The 21523-nt window shown below is 45.6% G+C and overlaps 1 protein-coding gene across 1 annotated transcript in view; it reads left to right on the plus strand.

The window, feature by feature from the left end:
• LOC137438314 (uncharacterized) overlaps window positions 1-21523 on the plus strand; it is a 195799-nt gene that overhangs the window by 68944 nt on the left and 105332 nt on the right. Inside the window, exon 5 of the mRNA XM_078766986.1 lies at window positions 16693-16775. Within this exon, the coding sequence (XP_078623112.1) occupies window positions 16693-16775 (83 nt within the window). The remainder of the gene's footprint in view (window positions 1-16692; window positions 16776-21523) is intronic.

The raw sequence follows: 21523 nt of genomic DNA on the forward strand, positions 1-21523 counted from the left end.
GGAATGGTAGCGCCTTCAGTGAACCTAGCAGGGGCTATGGTTCCGGGGGGTCGGGGGGGGGGGGAGGGGCTGTGTTAAGATTTTTGGGTAGGGCATATATAGATCCAGGTAGATCTGCATAGGTAGGTGCTTCGACTGTCGTGCTAGGGAATCTCGATGTAATAAGTTCTGTGTAGCCCGGATGTCGGATAAGTTGGATATGTTGGTACCAACCTCCTGACCCCCTCCATCCAGACCAAATTCAGATCCTGGGGGGACAGGGCCTTCTCCATCGCTGCTCCCACCCTCTGGAACTCACTACCTCACACCATCAGAGACTCCTCCTCACTCACCACATTCAAAACATCACTATAGACCCACCTGTTCAACACTGCATTCAACATTCAACCCACAGCATTTAACCCCTGACTATCTCTTCTCCTTCTCCCTCCTTTTGCTTTAAATATTTCCCTATTTATTCTTGTCTTTTTGCAATTGTGGTTTTCATATATTGTTATGCATTATGTTTTCCACTCTGTCAAAGCGCCTTTGGGCTACTTGAAAAGCGCTATACAAAATAAATGAATTATTATTATTATATGTGTCCCCGCCACAAGGGGGCGAGGCATGTTAAGTAGTTGTAGGGTTTATGCTAATTCCCTGGTGTGTTGTTCCCTCTGTGATCATACCTGTGTCCCGTATGGCAACGCACAATAGACATTAGTTCGGCCCAATAGTAACACCACACAAACACTACTTAAATTCCCCCTCGCCACGATAATAATAAAACACCAGGAAGAACAGTCAGGAAGCGGCCGCGCATTACGACACCATGGCGATGGAACATCGATCAGGCAGGCTGAGGCCACGCCCACCTTGCGAAGGATTGGTAGAAGGAAGACACCACAGGACGGGGGTCGCCGATTGGCAGAGCAAGGAACGACGCGCTGATGGGAGGAGAAAGGCCGGTGACATAACGAGGGTTTGATAAAGAGAAGAAGAGACCGACATTTTCTCTCTCTCTCGTCCCTGCTCGTTGAAGAGACCTGAGTGCGTGGACCTCGTTCTTGCCCTCACAATTCCTCTGTCCCGCCCTCTTGCTCTTACGCTTTCCTTCACTTCGACCGTCTCTCCTCCCTGACCCGAACGTTGGGTGCATCGCAGCTTCGTGCCGAGTTCGGGAGGGGATTGTATGGCTGGTGAAGCGGGTTGCACGCTCGCTCGCTCGCTTGGCGCGAGAGGTTTTGTCGGGGCCTGGTGAACGGGGGTACATTGAGACCTTTCTTCCCACCGACCAGAGTCCCGTCGGATGATGCGCCCGAGCCAGACGATCCCTGACACTGCCAGACAGAGATAAGCTTACACCACACGACGCGGTTCCTTTTGTAAATTCTCCTTTGTGTTATTTTAGAAGTTTGGTGTGGGGACGTCCTGATTTAGGAACATTATTTATTTATCGTCGCGTTCTTTGTTATCGGGTTCGTCTAATAAATATTCCTTTTGTACATTTTACATCCGTCTCGGGTTGAATTGATTTGCAGGGTGAAGACGCCTGCGCGAGGCCCGTGAAGGTGAGTCGGCATTCTTCATTCCGTCTCGCGTATCATTCGCCATCAATTGGATAATGCCTCAAAGTAAGCTCGATTGCCATCCGTGGCGTACTCTCGGCAGTCCAACAGCCCGTGGGCCTCGCCTCTCCACATTGCGCCGAAGCCGGGTGGCGGATGGCGCCCGTGCGGGGATTACCGCCGCATTAACGATGCCACGACCCCTGACCGCTACCCAATCCCACACATCCAGGATTTTTCTGCCCGCTTGGCCGGTAAAGTTTTTTTTTTCTAAGGTGGACGTCGTTCGTGGTTACCACCAGGTCCCTGTCCGGCCGCAGGACGTTCCGAAGACCGCGGTGATTACACCTTTCGGGCTTTTCAAATTCCTCCGTATGCCTTTTGGGCTCAAGAACGCGGCCCAGGCTTTCCAACGCCCGATGGACAGCGTGTTGCGGGATTTGCCGTTTCTGTTCGTCTACCTCGACGATATCCTCATCGCCAGCCCTTCCAGGACGGAGCACATGCTTAACCTCCGAGCGCTCTTTGAACGCCTCAGTCAGCACGGCCTTATCATTAACCCGGCCAAGTGTTTGTTCGGGGTGGCCTCAATTGACTTTCTTGGCCACTGCATCACGAGGGAGGGGGCCGTCCCACTGCCGTCTAAAGTGGAGGCTGTGAAGGGTTTCCGCGCCCCTCACCATCAGGGCCTTGCAGGAGTTTTTGGGCATGGTGAACTTTTACCATCGTTTCGTGCCCTATGCGGCCCAGCTGATGCGGTCCCTTTATGAGGCCCTCAAGGGCAAGCCTACCAAATGCGCCATTGACTGGACCGAGGAGATGGCCAAGGCTTTCACGGATGCTAAACTGGCCCTCGCCAGCGCAATCATGCTGGCGCATCCGTCGCCCGATGCACCGATTGCTCTTACCACGGACGCTTCGGACTACGCGGTTGGCGCCGTGCACGAGCAGTGGGTCAACGGGGCCTGGCAGCCACTTGCTTTTTTTATCCGGCAGCTCCGCCCTAACGAACGAAAGTACAGTACATTCGATCGTGAGCTCCTTCGCCTCTACCTAGCTGTCCGACACTTCCGTTACCTGTTGGAAGCCCGCCCATTCACGGCATTTGTGGACCACAAGCCCCTGGTTTTTGCCATGGCCAAGGTCTCGGAGCCATGGTCTGCCCGCCAACAACGCCAGCTCTCCTTCGTTTCTGAGTTCACGACGGACATCCAACATGTTGCTGGGAAGGATAACACGGTCCCCGATTGTCTCTCCCGGTCCATAGCTGGCGCGGTTCACCTTGGCATAGAAGACGCCCGCATGGCGGCCAATCAGATCTCCGACCCGGATGTCCAGGCCTGCAGGACGGCGATTACGGGGCTTCGACTGTCTGATGTGCCGTTCAGGGACACGGGCACCACGCTACTGTGCGATGTTTCTTTGGGCCAGCCTCGCCCCATCGTACCCACCAGCTGGAGACGGCTGGTGTTCAATGCCGTCCACCGTCTTTCTCACCCGGGAAGGAAGGCGTCGCAAAAGTTGGTGGTGGCGAAGTTCGTTTGGCACGGGCTCAGGAAGGATGTGCGCGACTGGGCCAACACCTGCGTCGAGTGCCAACGCTCGAAGGTGCATCGCCATATCCAGGCCCCATTGGCGCCATTCACAGTGCCCGAGCGAATGTTTGACCATGTTAACGTGGACCTGGTGGGGCTCCTTCCCCCCTCGTGGGGATTCACCCACCTCCTCACAATGGTCGATAGGACCACCAGGTGGCCAGAGGCCGTCCCGCTTACATCTACGACGTCCGCCGATGTGGCCCGGGCGTTCATCGGCACTTGGGTTGCCCGTTTTGGCGCCCCCTCGGACATCTCTTCAGACAGGTGGCCCCAGTTCACTTCAGAGCTCTGAGGTGCTGTTGCCCAGGGGTTGGGGGTAAAGCTCCATCACACGACTGCATATCATCCCCAGGCTAATGGATTGTGTGAGAGGTTCCATCGCTCTATGAAAGCTGCTCTCAGGGCCAGCCTCCGGGATGACAGTGGGCCGACAGACTCCCGTGGGTAATGTTGGGCCTCAGGACAGCCCCTAAGGAAGACCTCCAGTCCTCATCCACTGAGCTCGTCTATGGCCAGCCGCTGCGGGTTCCCGGGGAGTTCATTCCTGACGCCACAAGCCCCTGGTCCGCTGCCCGTCAGCGGTCGGTTCTCTGGGAGAATGCCAAGATGTTTGCACCGGTGCCCACATCTCAACATAGTTTGCCTCAGGCTCACGTCCCGCCGGATCTACGTACAGCGGAGTACGTCTTTGTTCGCCATGACGCACACCGGGGGCAGCTTCGGCCGCCTTATGACGGGCCTTTCCGCGTTCTGGAGGCCGGGGACAAGTCCTTCGTGGTCAACATCAGTGGCAAACCGGACCACATTTCGGTGGACCTCCTCTAGCCGGCTCACTTGGACCTGGACCAGCCCCTTCGGTTGGCCCAACCCCCACGGCGGGGCCGTCCCCCGTCGGGTAAGCCCCCGGTTGGCCCACCTACCGCCAAGCCCCTAACAGTCCCTGCTCGGGTCATCAGGGGTCGTTTCGGCCGGGTGGTTAAGGCCCCCTGAAAACTGACATTGCCCGTGAATTCTGGGGGGGCGCATGTGGGGGATACCGCATAGAGGCATAATTCACTGGCACAGGACCAGTGGGTCTATTGACGGTATGGGCGTGGCGTGCGCTCGGGTGTTGGAGCCACGCCCCTTTAAGAAGATTGGGCGGAAGTCATGGGGGATATAAAAAGACGGGTTCCAGTCGGGTTTTAGTTCTGTGGAAATAAAGGAGCCTTGAACAAGTCAAGTAGTTTTTACCCTCTCGTTGTCCGCAACTCCTACAACTTCATAATTCGACAAGTACAAAATTTCATCCGAAGAAGATAAAATTTCTTGAGCGTCATCTCGGGATAAATTGGTGGAAAAATAAATAAATAATGATGACGTCATCGATCACATGCTTCGGCCGCCATATTTGTTTTAACACAAAAGCCTTAAAAACCATTGAAAACACATTCTGGCAATGGTCTGTAATCTCTGATCGCTCTTTCTTGTTACCTCCGCCACCAAAGGTGGATGGAGGTTATCGGCTATGGGCTACTATAGCTGGCCGTGCACCCCCCTTCCACCTCCCCCCATCCCCCCAAAAACCTCCGACCCTATATTTTTCTGATGCCCTAGGGTGTCCTGAATATGAAATCAAATGTTAACATTGCATAAGTTGGGATGAACTTGTCATTTGGGGCCAATGTATGGGGGTACCCTCAAAACGTGCCCAATTTCGCTTCGCGTTGTGATCCGTTGGCACATTTTCATATTTTGGTGAATTATGGGGTCATTATAGCAGCTACACATACATACACGTGATGTGGCAGCAGTTGGTTTCCCAGTGATCACATAACTCAAGAACTTCTTCAACTGAGGTGGTAGTATCTCCTCACTGTTTTCTAGGTCGTTTGCTGTTGGTGGCCATTTCAGTTCTTCAGCTTCTTCAAAACTGTGCAGAATCAACTGATGTAAGTAAGTGGTGGCATCCTTAATCATGTCTGTTGAACCGAGTGCATATGCACTCTGGACAGCACGGTTTACATCAATATCAGAGCTGAATACGATGTATGCTGTGAACGTCTTCTTGTTATCAAGTTTGCAGAACGATAATTTCCCACAATAGTTGACATCCTTCTCCAGCTTGGCCTTCAATGTTTCGCTGTGGTAGCTTGGATTGGGGAATTCTGTATGTGCCAGACTTGAGATGTACTCCTGACTGAGCTCACTCAGCTTGACAATCTTTTTGTCACATATAATGTCTTTGTCAATCTTCTCACACACGTCCGAGTATGCCGTCCTATGTGCTAACTCAAGATTTCCTTGTTGTGCTCGCTTTTCGTCATCAGTACTCCTCCATGGCTTTGGATCCGTAATGTACTTGGCTCGACAGCTCTTGTGGTACTGTGCCTCACATGCAAACAAATCATGGCCCCTGATCCTAGTCAACAGTTTTTCGTCCGCTTTCCACTCAGCTGATTCCAGAACTCTTCTCCATCCATCAAACTCAAATGTCGATGCTCCCTCGGTTGACCAGCTCCCTTTCACTTTGATTTCCTTGTGTCCTTCAGAGTTACAGAAAATACAATCAGCCTTGAAGAGAACGTTAGCACTCTCAGTTGACGATCGCCGACTTCTTCTGGATGTTCCAGGCGTGTCTGCAGGAACCTTCATGCGTTTAAGATTCATGGTGAACCTCTGGTAACATTCACGATGATATCCATCATAGTCTGTATATGTATCAGGAATGAGGTCACACACCTGTTGCATTCTGTGTATGGAATCAACTGGTTGGCTCAATCTAAGGGATCGTACTTCTTTCAGTTTGTCCAGTCTTTTATCACCATCTTTCATGCTGACGAACAACTGCAGTGGCTTACAGTTTGATCCTGGAACATGGACTACGCATTTTGGTTTGGAGGTCGAGGCTTTACCACTGCCATCGCGTTTTCTCTTCGATGGTGGGCTATCCTCTTCAGTTGGAATCCGAGTGTCAGCAGAATCGTGCAACATTGTCTGGTTGTATTTAGTAGATTACACTGTGGCTTGGATCTGCAATAAACAAAACAATACGACATTCACAATTGGTGCACATCTGGCATGAAGGAATACATTTCATAATGAGGAAGAATTATCACATTTAAGAACTTGTGTAATGAAAATATATCTTAAATAAATGTCAATGATCTGTATCACAATTGGAATCAGCTGAAATATGGTGGAATATTAGTTCAAATATGTTTAAATAATATGGTTAATCATTCTCAGTTCTGGAAGTGAAGCTTAACTAACCTTGTCTGTCCCTGCGATTCTTGGACGCCAAGTCCAAAAACTTAAGCTGGACGTGAAACCCAGCTAAACTGTTCCAACATGAAGAATGAAATGCTGAAATAAAACTTACCTAATAATTAATAAAGGGAAAGTAAATTAATACACATATCATTATGTGATGCGCCGGCTATCTACAAGGGGTGTGTGTATATGTACCCCAATAACTCATATTACATATGTGTCAAACTTACAAATGACCCCATAATTCACCAAAATATGAAAATGTGCCAACGGATCACGACGCGAAGTGAAATTGGTCACGTTTTGAGGGTACACCCATACATTGACCCCAAATGACAAGTTCATCCCAACTTATGCAATGTTAACATATGATTTCATGTTCAGGACACTCTAGGCCTAGGGCATCAGAAAAATATACGGTTGGAGGTTTGTGGGGGGTGGTGGGGGGGGGGGGGTGCACGGCCAGCTATAGTAGCCCATGGCCTATTATGTTTTCACCCCTGTCTGGTTGTCTGTCTGTTTGTTTGTTTGTGAACAAAATATCTCAAAAAGTTGGTAGTTTGTGAAACCCACAGAGAGGTAGTTTGTGAAACTGATCCTCTGCACTCTTGTCACTTATTCATTTTTTGATCTCACATTTGAATTTCTTTAGTATGTAGCAATAATAACAAATTTGCCTTCACTGTTCCAATACTTATGGAGGGCACTATATACGTGTATACTCTTGATTTGAAAGTATAATCATCACCCCAAAGATCCTTCTCTCAGATAATTGAATAAACCGATATCTGGTCGTCATCCTATTGTTCAATACTCTTGGCTAATCCGTATCTTCTCACAACTCCGGTAACCAAGATAAAAACCCATTGATAAATAGTAAGCGCCCCAACTTCGGAACTCTCGAGCTTTATAGAAATTCCTTCATTGAAGACCTTCCCACTCTATATGCAAGTTTGAGCTTAAAACTTTCCCATAACATCAAGACTTTTCTGCTATTCAATCTGGGTTCCGGCTGACAGGATGGCTCACAGGTCACAGGTGGTACGATTGCCGTTTTGTCTCGGTTCGATTTTCGACCCGACTGTAAACTGCCACCTTAATACTTCATAGGCATCGATGACTATGGCGTCCATCCGAGGGGACTTTGAGACTTCTTCTATTTACGGGTAGAACGTGCTTTTGGATGTTAAAGATCCCAAAGTACCTTTTGAAAAGAATATGCCATTGTGTGAGGGTACCCTGGTCATGCTATAAATTCAAGCTCTAATTATGCTTAGTGCCCCCCCCCCCCCACCACCCCCCCCCCCCCCCCCATTAGCAGCATGCCTGTAACCCCAGAAATGAGGCAACCAGCAGCCGAGTGCTACATACATACGAAACAATGAATGAATCGGGTTTCAATAATTGTTTAATCCACATAATGATAGCTATCCCTGTCACCCCTATCAAGTGTCCCTATTGACACTTGGGATAAGTGTCCCTATCATCATTGGTGAAAAGTTAGATTATTATTTTTTACCTCCGCCACCAAAGGTGAATGGAGGTTAAGTTTTCACCCCTGTCTGTCTGTCTCTGTCTGTCTGTCCATTTGTCTGTCCGTTCGTGAACAAGATATCTCAAAAACTTGTGGACGGATTCGGACGAGATTTGCCAGAGAGGTAGTGTATGTGACAAGGACGAAATGACTACATTTTGGTGAAGACCCGGATTCGGATTCGGATCCGGCTACAAGAATTTTTTCAGTGATTCTTCACCATTGGGAGATGGGGCCAAAAACGATACATAGCAAGATATCTCAAAAAGTTGTGGATGGATGTATTTGATTAAATGTGATTCTGTATTGTGATTTTCTGGTCTACTCTAGGATACAAAACGTAAACTATCCACCTGGCGGAGGTATGCTCTCCACTCAGTGCCTTTCTTGTTGTTTCTGTATTTCTCCAGAAATGAAGATATTTACAATTACACAATCATTATGGAAGTAACAAAACAACATGTTACTGCTTGGCTACAGGGCGGGAAGTAACCAATAAATGGCCTAAATCCCACCCTGATGAATACGCGTCAAAATATACTTGAATTCTGCACAATATTCACATTTGATGCCAAAACAGTTTCAGAAGGAAGCAAATTCAAAATTGTGACAATATGAGCATCAAAGGAATTATTTCTCTCCAAAGTTGAGAAAGGGGGTGATTACCTTTAATCTTATTAGTACAAGTTGTATAAACCGACTGAAGTTAATGAAAGCTGTGCAGTATAGGAAAAAACACCTTCTCATATCAGGTCTTCTTCTTCCTCTACTTTCTCTCCTTTTCTTCTTGTGCTTATTTTTAACTGTCCTCTGCTGTCCCTTCTTCTTCTTCTTCTCTCTGCTTATTCTTTAACAGTCCGAATTCAATTGGGTACAACGGTTCCCACCAAAGTATTTCTGCAACTGTCTGAATAGGCCTGCCATTCGACTGTGGCAGGAATTTGTAATTTCTTCAGAATGCCGGCGATAACTCATCTGTGAAAGACACCTTGGGATCTTTAACGTCCGACGATGCCCTCACCGCCGGCAGACGGGTCGTCCGGCTTAACGTCCAACCGAGGGACGGCACACACAGCGATGAGTCGCCCCGCAAGCGAAACATCAGGATGGCAATTTATAGCTGTGCCAACATTTAAACCCAGGCTACACAGTTCACCTTACACGAGCGGCTCGTTCATTACCAAGAATACAATTCTCATTTGGGTTGTTGTCCCCCGTCGCACCGCGGAGCGAAAGGGGGACTATGGTTTTCCCCTCCGTCCGTGCATGCGTGCGTCCGTGCGTGCACTGCAATATCTTCATAAAAGTAAGCGAAGGGCCGAATTCTAATTTGGTGTGTGGGTGCAACTAGGCATATGGAAGAACCCTATTGAAAATTAGGTCGCCACGTCAAAATCCAAGATGGCTGTCACCATATCTAAACCTTGTGAGCGCGATATCTTGAAAAGTAAATGTCTGAACCTTGTGAGCGGAATATCTTGAAAAATAAATGAACTACTAACTTCTAATCTGGTGTGTGGGTGTATCTACGCATAAGGAAGAACGCTATTGAAAATTGGGTCGCCACGTCAAAATCCAAGATGGCCGCCTCCATGTATGTCTGAACCTTGTGAGCGAAATATCTTGAAAAATAAACGAATTACTAACTTCTAATCTGGTGTGTGGGTGTATCCAGGCATAAAGAAGAACGCTATTGAAAATTGGGTCGCCACGTCAAAATCCAAGATGGCCGCCTTGCGTCTTCCACTTTGTCAACTCACATCACTTCATCGACGGGGGACCTAGGCGTAACGGTTGTTCTTATTCTCACTCACTAGAGAAATACCCGTGCTATGCACGGGTGGGAGGCCAGAAGCAAACAGGCAATGCAGATACGGTGAATGCTAAAGCATGAAACCAATAAATTCCACATTCCTGTAGCACCTTCAGTCGCACATCATGGAGAGCAAGTTCGTGAAGGACTTCCATGAAAAACGTACCTGTTCGCAAACAAACGGGTACGTTCACGCACAGAAACATCGATCGTGGGTCCGTGGCGAATCTGCATATGGCGATGGCAAAACATCAGAAATTGAAGGCTTTTTTTAATTTTAAACGATTCATATAAACATCCGTTGAATCACATCACACGCAAATCATCAAAATCTAAACAGTATCTTTAGAATTTCAATAAAAGCCACATCACTGTTCATATCGGTAAATATTATTCCATCGTCTTTCAAATCGTGATCGATACACTGTGATCGTGATGATCGTGATCGATAATCGTGTTCACAATCGCTGTGTCGTATGTACTCCCGATACGTGTACCAAATTCCCGATACGTGTAACTGTACCAAATCAACAGTTAAAAGGATTTTGAGCCGATAGGTGTTACGGCCTTGGCAAGATCGATGGAGACAGCGATCTGTTAGATCTGATCCTCCTTCATGCCGAAGTGCAGATCCTCCTTCATGCCACATCCGATCGATGCAGCCGTGCAGCGATCGGTGCAGTCGTTTGTGCGGCACACGGTGCAGCGATCGGTGCAGCCGTTTGTGCAGCACACGGTGCAGCGATCGGTGCAAACGTGGACTCCCACACTGCCACATCCTGCTGATACTTGCTCCCGCATGACGGATGTTTATATAAATCGTTTAAAAGAAAAAAAGCCTTCAATTTCCGATATTTAGCCTTTTTATTTAGGCCTCCCAATTGAAGCCCCGCCCATAGGGCGGGTACCGTTGCTCGACGTAAGAAGACGTCACAATGAACGTTATGCGAACGCGAATGTTATGCGGGAGTCCAAATCTGAGAATGCTGGAGACTAAAGCTGAAATTGGGAAACTCAATATCCTATTTTACTCCTGGGGATCCCAGGATTATCCACCAAAAATATCTTTGCGATTGGTTCAGCAGTTTTCACGGTACCTTCGAACGGACGGACAGATGGACATTTGGTGAATTTTAGTAAGATTCTCTCCAAAGTTGTGGACGGATTTGGACAAAACTTGCCCTTCCTGCCAACCCTGTTTTTTTGTTGTTGTTTTTTTTATATTTATTCTTACTCACTCACAGACAATATGAGACATCGATAGTAAGAGGTAATTGCATTTTATTAGCCCACTCATAAATTATTTCAAGGTCTATCTGAAATTATTATCAGAGGTTGAATTTTGGGTTAATGGTCAAACATATTTTGCAGTTACCTGTGGACAAGTAAACCTGTGAACAATATTCGGAATATCCTCGTGAATGTAAATCAGAAAAATGAGAAGATCTGAACAAGTCCCTTTGCTCAATACCTTAAGTTACTTTATCTTCAAGTCGCACATGGGTCATAATTTCCTTGAACTCTAATCTTTGCTCCATAATAATCGATTGGTCTCCATTTCAATACCACATGTACATCGTTACCATTCGCAGGTCCCTTTTAGATGGTGTTCTATCGTTTCTGGCTCAAAAATTTTTGTCCTCCCCTGAAACATATTTCACCTGATGCCTCACGCATCACAAAAGTTTGCCATTCTTACCTGGCTCATAATTATATCCCATTCTGTCTTTTACTGAACGGGGCTCGTATCCATCCCTCATCCATTCTTCATAATGAAGCCTATTACAGGCCTCAATTGCAGTTCCTCACATTCACATAGTTAACCTGGACAATCTCCAACCCCCAACCTTGTCATTTAATATTTCCTATTTTCTTTGATAACAGAAAACTCTTTCCTCATCTCTTCGTTTCCTCCAACCCTCCCCCTTCTCTCTCTCCTCTCCATCTCTTCTCATCCCCCTTTCTTCTCCCCCCACCCTCCTCCTTCTCTCTCTCCTCTCCATCTCTTCTCATCCCTCTTTCTTCTCCCCCCCGCCCTCCACCCTTCCCCTCTCTCTTTCTCTCTCCTAATCTATCCCCCACCTCTCCTCCCCCACCTTTCCTTCATGGTTCGAGATGTCATTCCTTCTCTCCATTTTTCCTTTTTTTTGTTACCCCTTTAAACGTGACCCCCTTTATATGTTAACTCTGTCTTTGTCTCCCTTCTACTGGTGTTTAGCATTCTCTCCTCGCTGCCGCCTTCCCTCCCTCCCTCCTTCCCTCCCTCCCTTTGCTTCTCTCTTTCTCCATTTCCCCTTTTTATCCTCTCTCACCCCCTCCCCCCTTTCCCTTCTTTCTTTGTTCTTTCTCATTTTTACCTTTCTCCTCGTTCTTCCTCTTGTCTTTTCTTTATCTCCTATTTCTCTGCCTTTTGCCTTTCGCTGAGTCTGTCTGTCTAATTCACCCTATTCCTCCACCCCTTGCCTTCCCTGCCTCCCCACCTCCCTTAATCAATCTCTCTCCTGTCCCTCTTTCCCAGCTTCTTTCTCTCTACGTCGGCCTTTTCTTTCATTTCTAGCCTTTATTTTCTCTCCTTATACTATCTCATTTTTTGACCTTTATCTTTCTCCTCCGAAGCAAGGCTTTGTTTCAACTGCATCGGCTCCTCGCTTTTCTCTCTCGTTGTCGCTCTTTTTCTCTTACCAGTTTTTATCCCCCTTCCTCTGTCTGCCTGCTGCTCAAGCTTTTAGTGCCGTTTGAGCTATTCAAGCTTTCCTGCCGTTCTCTCTCTGCATGCCACTACAGTTTTTCGTACTGTTCCAGCTCTGCCTGTCGCTACTGCTTTTTCCTTCCATTCACAATGTAATAAACTGCTTTTTCCTTTTACATCTCATTCCGTGGCTCCATCTGCATCCATCTCACCCCCAGGCTCAGCCTCATCATCTGGCTCATTCTCATCCTGTGGCTATATCTGCATCCATCTCATCCTGTAGATCGATCTCATCCCCAGCTCATTCTCATCCCGTGGCTCCATCTGCATCCGTTTCATCCCCCTGGCTCAATCTCATCCTCTGGCTTGATCACATCCACTCTCTCAATCTCATCCCCTGGCGCAATCTCACCCTCTGGCTCAATCTCATCCACTCTCTCCATCTCATCCTCTGGCTCAATCTCATCCCCTGGCTCAATCTCATCCACTCTCTCAATCTCATCCTCTGGCTCAATCTCATCCCCTGGCTCAATCTCATCCCCTGGCTCAATCTCATCCCAAGTTCAATCTCAACCCGTGGTTCCATCTGCATCCGTCTCATCCCCCCAGCTCAATCTAATCCCTTGTCTCAATCTCATCCCCTCGCTCAATCTCATCCACTCCCTCAATCTCATCCCTTCCCTCAATCTCATCCTCTGGCTCACTCTCATCCTCTGGCTCAATATCATCCCCTCCCTCAATCTCATCCCCTGGCTCAATCTCATCCTCTAGCTCAATATCATCCCCTCCCTCAATCTCATCCTCTGGCTCAATCTCATCCTCTGGCTCAATCTCATCCCTTCGCTCAATCTCATCCTCTAGCTCAATCTCATCCTCTAGCTCAATCTCATCCCCTCCCTCAATCTCATCCTCTGGCTGAATCTCATCCTCTGGCTCAATCTCATCCCTTCGCTCAATCTCATCCTCAAGCTCAATCTCATCCCCTGGCTCAATCTCATCCTCTGGCTCAATCTCATCCCCTCCCTCAATCTCATCCTCTGGCTGTATCTCATCCTCTGGCTCAATCTCATCCCTTCACTCAATCTCATCCTCAAGCTCAATCTCATCCTCTAGCTCAATCTCATCCTCCAGCTCAATCTCATCCCCTCCCTCAATCTCATCCCTTCGCTCAATCTCATCCTCAAGCTCAATCTCATCCTCTAGCTCAATCTCATCCTCTAGCTCAATCTCATCCCCTCCCTCAATCTCATCCTCGAGCTCAATCTCATCCTCAAGCTCAATCTCATCCCCTCCCTCAATCTCATCCTCTGGCTCAATCTCATCCCCTCGCTCAATCTCATCCTCTGGCTCAATCTCATCCCCTTGAGTCAATCTCATCCATCTCATCTACCTTTTCCAGTAGTTTTTCCTGCTTTGCTCACTAGTTCTCCCCAATTTCCTTATAAACTCCTCCAGCTTCTCTCACTATAGTTCATCTAGCTACTCTCACTAGCTCTTACAGCTTCTTCTACTAACTCTTCCAGTCTCATTTACTCGCCCCTGACACTTCCTTATTTGTTTCTGCTACTTTTGTCAACCTCATCCCTCCCCACCCCCAAAACCTTCCACCCCCACATGCCCCTTGTTAGTGTGCTTCTTCATATGCACTCTTTTTTGCTCCCTACCTTCAAAACTCTATCTGCCGTCTTTCATTCCTCATTCTTTGCTTGTCTCACTGTCCACTTATCTGTGCTACAAACTGTTTCAGGGCTTATTCACTGCCCCCACTTGCCTAGGTTGCCCATCACGCCCCTCCCCCCACTTTTGTCTTGTCTCTTGCTGTCTCCAACTTGCTCATGCTGCTCCCCCTTGCTTGTGTTACCTGTTGCCTACCCCTCCTCCGTTTGTGTGGCTTGCTGCCTGCCCCTTACCTGCTTGTTGTGGCCTTGTCCTACTTTTGCTCTTACAACCAGCTGCTCACCTTACTCGCCCTTTTTATTTATTCTCTTTCCCCTTCCACTGTCTTTCCTTCTCCTCTCTTCCTCTTTTCCTCCTCCTTCTCCTCCCCCACTATCTATCCTTACATTGTCTACCAATTTCCCCCCTCATTCTTCCTCCCATTGTCTTTCCTATTGCTGCTGTTGCCATTGTCTTCCCTTTGTTCCTGTTGCTGTTAGCTTTCCCCAGTGCCTGTTATTGCAATCTCCATAGCCCCTGCTCAATTGTACCTACCCCATCACTCCTGCTTCCTTTCTCTTCTTTCATTGCTCTTGCTCTCTCTGATATTACTTATCAATAACATTTCTATCCTGTCCCATTATTCTTGCTGCCACCCTTTTCTCTCTTGATTTTGTTCCTGTTGGTCTCTCGTTTTTTTTGCCTTGCTGCTCTCTCGATCTCTCTCTGTCTTCAGTACTGCTGGGTTTTTTTTCATTCTTTCTCTCCTGCAACTCTTTCCCTTGCTTTTGTTCTTCGTGTTCTCACCTCCCTTTCACTTCTGCTACTCTTACTTTCTCTCCCACTCCAGCTGCTTTCATCACATATATTACTGTGGCTGATCTCGCTATCGGTGCCGTCACGTCACTTTCACTGTTGTTGTTCCCATCTTCACTCTCGCAGTTACCTCCACCACTGCCACTCACCATCTCTTTACTTCCCCAGCTTTTGTTCTTGCTTCCACACCTGCTGCCCTCCAAAGCCCCTTTCATTACTATTCCCCTCTTATATTGTTCTTTCTCATTCTAGCATTTAACTTTCATATTTTATATTCTTGTTTCTGCTTTCTTTACAGCCCCATCTTGTCTTGAACTCATTTCCTTACAGTTAGTTTCATACATTGGTCTTTCCTCATTACTTTGTTGTTACTTCTTCATCCTCACACTTCTGCTTTCTTCATTGCCTTTTTCGATGATCTTCCCAAACCCGAACCCTGACTCCAATAACTTATTCCTTGCTTGGTGACCATGACAGGTTTCCTCATTCACCCAGAGTCCATTCAGTGGCCTGACTACCTGTGTCTGGCTGGACTTCTTGCGAGGCCAGTTTTAGGCCTGCAGTGGTTCGTTTCTGCTGATCAGTTTGTATACAGCTGACACAGGAGCGGCTGATTTGGTTCTTTGTTTTGAACAACCGAGATTGGTGCATTGAGCCCAGCTGATGGGGGAACAGCTTCTTTGAGCCCAGTTGACGAGGAGTGCCCATCTTGGCTTACCTGGGAGCGTTTCATTTGGGCGAGCTGATGGGAGAACAGTGGATTTGAGCCCAGCTGACGGAGCAGTAAGATCTGAGGAAGTCTATGATGCTAGGCAAGAAGAAACTCATGATTGTTTCAAAAGGTGGAGTTGTGCACCGCCCATGAAGAAGCAACCATTTTCATATATTTTGTGGCCCAGTTGGAGAAGGATTTACCAACTTGACACCACCAGCAGCTATTTGTGGTGCTTAAACTTGCCATAATTCCAGTTAATGGAGCGGTAGCTTGTGGTCAATTGTGGTGGCACATCTTATAAGGAAGAGGCCAGTTGGAACTTTCAATTTTATTGCTGTTGTAGTGCAACAGCAATGGTAACAGCCAAATTAAACTTACTTAACTGCAAGTAAAGGAACACATCATTTTCCTGCCAAACAGCAGATACATTTGGCCTTTGGGGGCCAAAAGAAGCGAAATTTGGTTTGTGGGGGCCAATTTACGTGCAAGAAACAACATCTTGAAACATAGCTCCTGAAGAACTGTTGGATTTTATGCCTGTGCTGGTCCATTTGTGGTGCCAGCAATCTGCGTGCGCTTCCTTGGAGTACGTTGGTTGTTTTCAATGTGGCGTTTCTTACCCCAATGCAAGAAAGCTTGATAAGACTGGCCATTTTTGGGGCAATGGATGCAAGCCAGTTTGTAAGAGTTTCGTGTGATGGTGGCCAATCCCACTGTACCTGGTAAAATCCTTGTTTGCTTCGTGATAAAATGCAAATCATTGACCAGTATGGTGAACTTGCAGCAAATTGGTTGACTTGTTGTTAACCATCTGGTTTTCAGGGGTGTTTAGTGTTAAGTCAGTGTAGCTGGTATACCTGGAAAATGGATTCTTTTTCTAGCTTTTAGAAACAAGAGGCTGTTCTGGCTATCCTACAGCTGGCTTGACTAAGAAGCAACAGGACCTGGCTTGTGACTGGCTGACATTTTACTGGATATCAACTGGTGTGGCTAATTAATAGCCAGTGTTGCTGGCAGGTCAAGTGGCCATGGCTGCACTTAAGCCACACTGCCTGCTCATCTCGGCCCACAGTGACTTTGTACTGGAAGAGAAGCGCGTCTCTCTTCACAAGAGGGACAACGAGGGGTTTGGATTTGTACTGCGTGGAGCTAAAGGTTTGTCTGCAAATCACACAGCTAAACGACTACACGCACAGACAATATTGTCTGCCCATATCTACAATTGTTTCCTTTGATCCATTCATCCGTCAACTTTTCTGTGCATTCTCCTTTTTCTGACCACATGAAAAATGCTTCTTTTATTTGCATTAATGTTTTCGTTTTTATGTGTAAAATATTTGTAGTAGATCTCATATTGTTAAATTAGCTCTGAAATGCTTTAAGAATGAAACACTGAAGATCGATAACTGAATTTACATCACGATGTTTTAACATGTATTTTTGTTCCAAATTGAGATGCTGGATGACAGGCATCTTAAAATATACTTTAGGGGAGGAATAGTGACCCCAGCCAGAGGTGTAAAAATACATTATATACTCGTACAGGTAGAGTTGAAAATTAGCAATTAATGCTACCTGAGCCTTGACAGGGTGGCACAACCAGTGGAGCAGTGGAGCTATCTATGTAAGTGTAACAAAACATTTACACAGCTTCTACGTTTACGTGTCATTTTGTATTAATGAAGGCAGACAGAAATCCTGCTCCATGAGACTTTCCTGCAGCCACGTGGAGCTGTGTTTGCACGAATGGCACAAACGGTAGATTTTCAGGGGTTGATTTTTACCGACTGATGGATACTCACGAGAATAAATGATCTTTCCAGAATGAAATGTCCAAGGCCATTTTCAAATTTGCATCTGCCTACTTCAAATCATTGAGTAACCCTTTTGACGATATCTGCTTTACTGGCTCATTCGGTTTTCTTTTTTCAGTGGGATATCCTTTGAGTACAGTGAGAGATGTTGATGATAAGCAGCTCAGGCTTTGGGAAAAGCAATGATGAGTGCAGGTTTTATGTATACTAGGATGCTAATACTATCTGCTGCTTCTTTGTCTGCATAGTCGAGGCTCGTGGAAGAGCTAGTACAATGAACAACTGGACAAAAGGAACAGTAGAGAGAGGGGGGAACACCAACAGCAGAGTTGAAGGCTAAGATCGAGGGAGACTTGTTCAAGGAATGGGTGGGGGAGGTGGGCAGGAGAGGACAATATGGATACAGAAGGAAACTCACAGGAGGGGAAAACTAGAACATTGGAAAGGCGAGGGGTGGGGTACTATGCACGATAATCAGATCCAAGCAACTTGTGTTTTGGCTCAAAATACATATCATTGCCTCTCTCTCTCTTCCACAGCATTATCCTTTTATGGTGGGTTAAAATGAATCTTTGTACCATAAAATAATACTGCAAATTATGGATTGTTATGTGTTTGGGTCTAATTTCAACTGTGGTTTTTATTAACATTGTAGTTTAAACGGTCTTACGTTTGGATGCTCAGACTTGGGATCAAGAAGTAGACGTTTTGTCATTCTGGATTTACTTTTTTATATTGGTAGAGAGGAAATGCAAGGTTGACTTTTTTGTCAGGTCCAGAACCTTGAAGCCTTCACGAAATGATAAAATGCCTTTTTGGTTTCCATCTTGGATAATAGAATACTGTGATATAATGCTATTAAAACACATGATCAGCATTCTTATGTTGAAATTGTATAACAAATTTACAACTGAAGTTTTTCCTTCTATTTACAGATGTCAAGGCTTATGAAAGGTTATATAAAGATTACATTAACAGTGGCTTGGGACGAGAGGGAGGAAGGGAGAGGGGAGAGGGACAAGCAGTCAAAGCTTGAGAGAGAAGATTGTTCACACATGACATAGATATCAGAGCTCAATCAGTACATGCATGGGGATAACTGCATGGTAGGAAAAGTAGGAGGTATAGGATCAGGTAATATGCTCAAAAACTGAGGAACCATCACTGAGGACTGAACAATTGTTATAGGATTAGCTACCTCTAATAAAAGCTTGACTGGCTATCAAATACAATTTGTCCACATGTATGCAGAGAGCAAGCCGAGAAGCTATCTCTAATTCTTCTCTCTAAAATAAATTCCAAGAACAAGTACAATAGAAAAGGTAACACATAAAAGTGAAAAAGCAGAGAATATAGTGCGAACAATTGCAAACAAGACAAAGGGAAATTAGAATAAGATAGACCAACAATTGTTAAAATGACAGGGTAGCAGGATATTTTTTGAACAAAAAGAACTGAACAAACAGGAAATGGATAATATTAGGGTGGTTAAGAAGAGGGCAGCAGACTTGGGATGAATGAGTAGTAATCGATGCACAATTAAAATAAAAAACAAGACACAATCAACTTTAAGAAAATTGCAGGGATTGAACAAACCGACAATTACAGATTCTGCAAAGTCGCAACAGAATGTACAGTTAACCTACTTTCAGGATGAAAAATACAAATGTCAGAACAACTTTTTGCAGAAATGCATTTCACAGCATTTACAGAATAAAGCATCTGCACATCTGTATAAATCGCAGCATCGCAGTCCCTGGAAAGTCATGGAAACACAACCGAGAAATAACAATCGAAAAGGATGACATGAAACTTACAATTGAACTGGCCATTCTATAAAGTGTGAACAATGAAAATCAGATATCTTCAATCGCAAAGAGTAAGTCTACCCCGGCGCCAACGATCTAATGATGGCCATATTTTTAGGGGGACGGCTATATGACCTTGGCTTTTAACTTTTATGGATAGAGTGTAAATGAAGAAAATGTGTCCCCATCTAAAATCTATTCATAAAACTCAACATCATGAAAGTCGGAGGGAAATTATTCAAGTTATGATCAAAAAGGTGTTTTTTCACCATCTGAAAAAAGAATCAGGTCAAGGACACAGAACAAATATCAGGTTCACAACTTCAGTGCAGGTACACTACTATGATGCAAGAACATCTTAAAAGGCTAAGCAGTCCTTGAGATCCCGCGTTGGCAAAATTGAGTGATGACGAAAAAAGTGCCCTTTTTTTAGACAGCCATTTGACCTTGACCTTTAACCCTGAGGGGTATGATGTAAATTAAACGTAAATGCACTCTACTCTCGGCTATCTAGAAAGGGCAATTTTGTTCTAATTGGCCGAACCTTAATTAAGCTATGTTGAAAAATGTTTAAATGACTATATTTAGGTCATGACATTAAATTAGGTCAAGGCTAAAAAATTATGTCAACCCTGCACATTTGTATTCCTATTATTGATGCAAAACTTTATTCCAAAAGTCCCAGCAGGCTCCACGATACAGCTTGGACATTGGGAGAAAAAAAACCCCTAAATGGTGGTTTAGTACTCCTCGGGGTCTAAGAAACTCTGAGGTACCATTTAAAAAATTGGGGTACTAATTGTAGAAACAAGTCCTACAACAGCTATAAGCCTTCGCATATGGCCTATCCCATGGACGGAGGCTTAACAAGTCAATGTGACCAAAGAAGGTACTCAGGAATAATAAAGAAATGGCAGCATTTCTTATTTAAGTATGTATACTGAAATAAGCAGTCCTAAATAACTCTGAAATAAAAAAAATGGTGTTATTGTACCAGTACCTGGAAAAGGAATTGAAGAAAACCTGTGAGTTGGAGGGAATCAACATCGTATACCAGTGATAGAGCAACTGGGGTGGTAAAGAAGAACCTTGCAGAAAGATTGAAAGAGATACCAGGAAATATTACCATTAATGAGCTCCAGATAAGGGTTTTCACGGGTTCCATTATATCCTTAAAAGAGTCATTGAAACAAAGATAATATACAGAGCACCAGAAAATATTGCTATGCTTAATCTTGTAAACATAACTGTATCCTTGAATCCTATTAGAAAGGAAGATGGATGCTTTGGGCTTGAGAGGACCTCGTTACACCATTTGTTGCCCCCCTTAAGGAGATTGCAACCAAATGATAAGCCACCAGTGGAATGTCATATACCTATGCTACTTTGGGTCAATGCTGCGAGGAGTCTGGCCATTGATGCAGAATCAAGAGCAGGGTTCGTTGTATAATGTTGCCTCGACGGTCAACAGTTTGACATCGAGGACATGCTGCTTACGAGAATCGAGAGAATCATTGTGCAGGTCTAGGTTGACTCAGCCAAGATCTTGGTGAGGACTCTTGATGCTGGACCATCTCAAATGCTTCATATGGTGAAGACTGCTTGTCCTCTTGGTTGATATTCAGAATTATTTTGCTGCTGTGTCGGTAGAAGGACTAGGCCCAGAGTCCTCTCCAGAATGAAAAACAAAAGAGTTTGCTTTATTGCATCGCTTTCAACATGAAGCAAACGCATACTTCATCAGCTGTTTTACAATTAAACAATCAAAACTCAGAGTAATGTGTAAAATTTTGTGAAGACAATCTGTTTTGCAATTGTGCTGCTTTCGGTGCACACAAGGCTATGGGATATGTTCGTAAGAGACTTATAAACGGGGAAAAGATGCCGTGTGAAACGAAAGCAGACGTAGGATAAAATGAGTCAGGGAGATGATGTTGTGAGCAAGTTTTTAAAAATCTGGAAACCGTGTCCTGTGAGTCATACTGTTAGGTAGATGTTAATGTTTTGACTCACTAGTTCCTTGACTTATGCTGCTACATTATCACGCTGACATTGAGACTGACATGAAGTGTGACATGAACACGTAATCACCACCAAAGCTCATCCATGAAATTTCAACATTACCTAGCAAGAAGGATTATCCTCCTTTTCACTGGTGAGAACTTGTGAGTTGTGTGACATTACAAGCCTTGTAGACAACAACAACAACAACAACAACAGGCATTTTAAGGCCATTTTCCCTGCAAGAGCGGGGGTTAGCCTTGTGGTCCCCATGACAATC

This window comes from Myxine glutinosa, chromosome 13 (assembly GCF_964187855.1).
Source record: "Myxine glutinosa chromosome 13, kmMyxGlut1.1, whole genome shotgun sequence".
NCBI lineage: Eukaryota > Metazoa > Chordata > Myxini > Myxiniformes > Myxinidae > Myxine > Myxine glutinosa.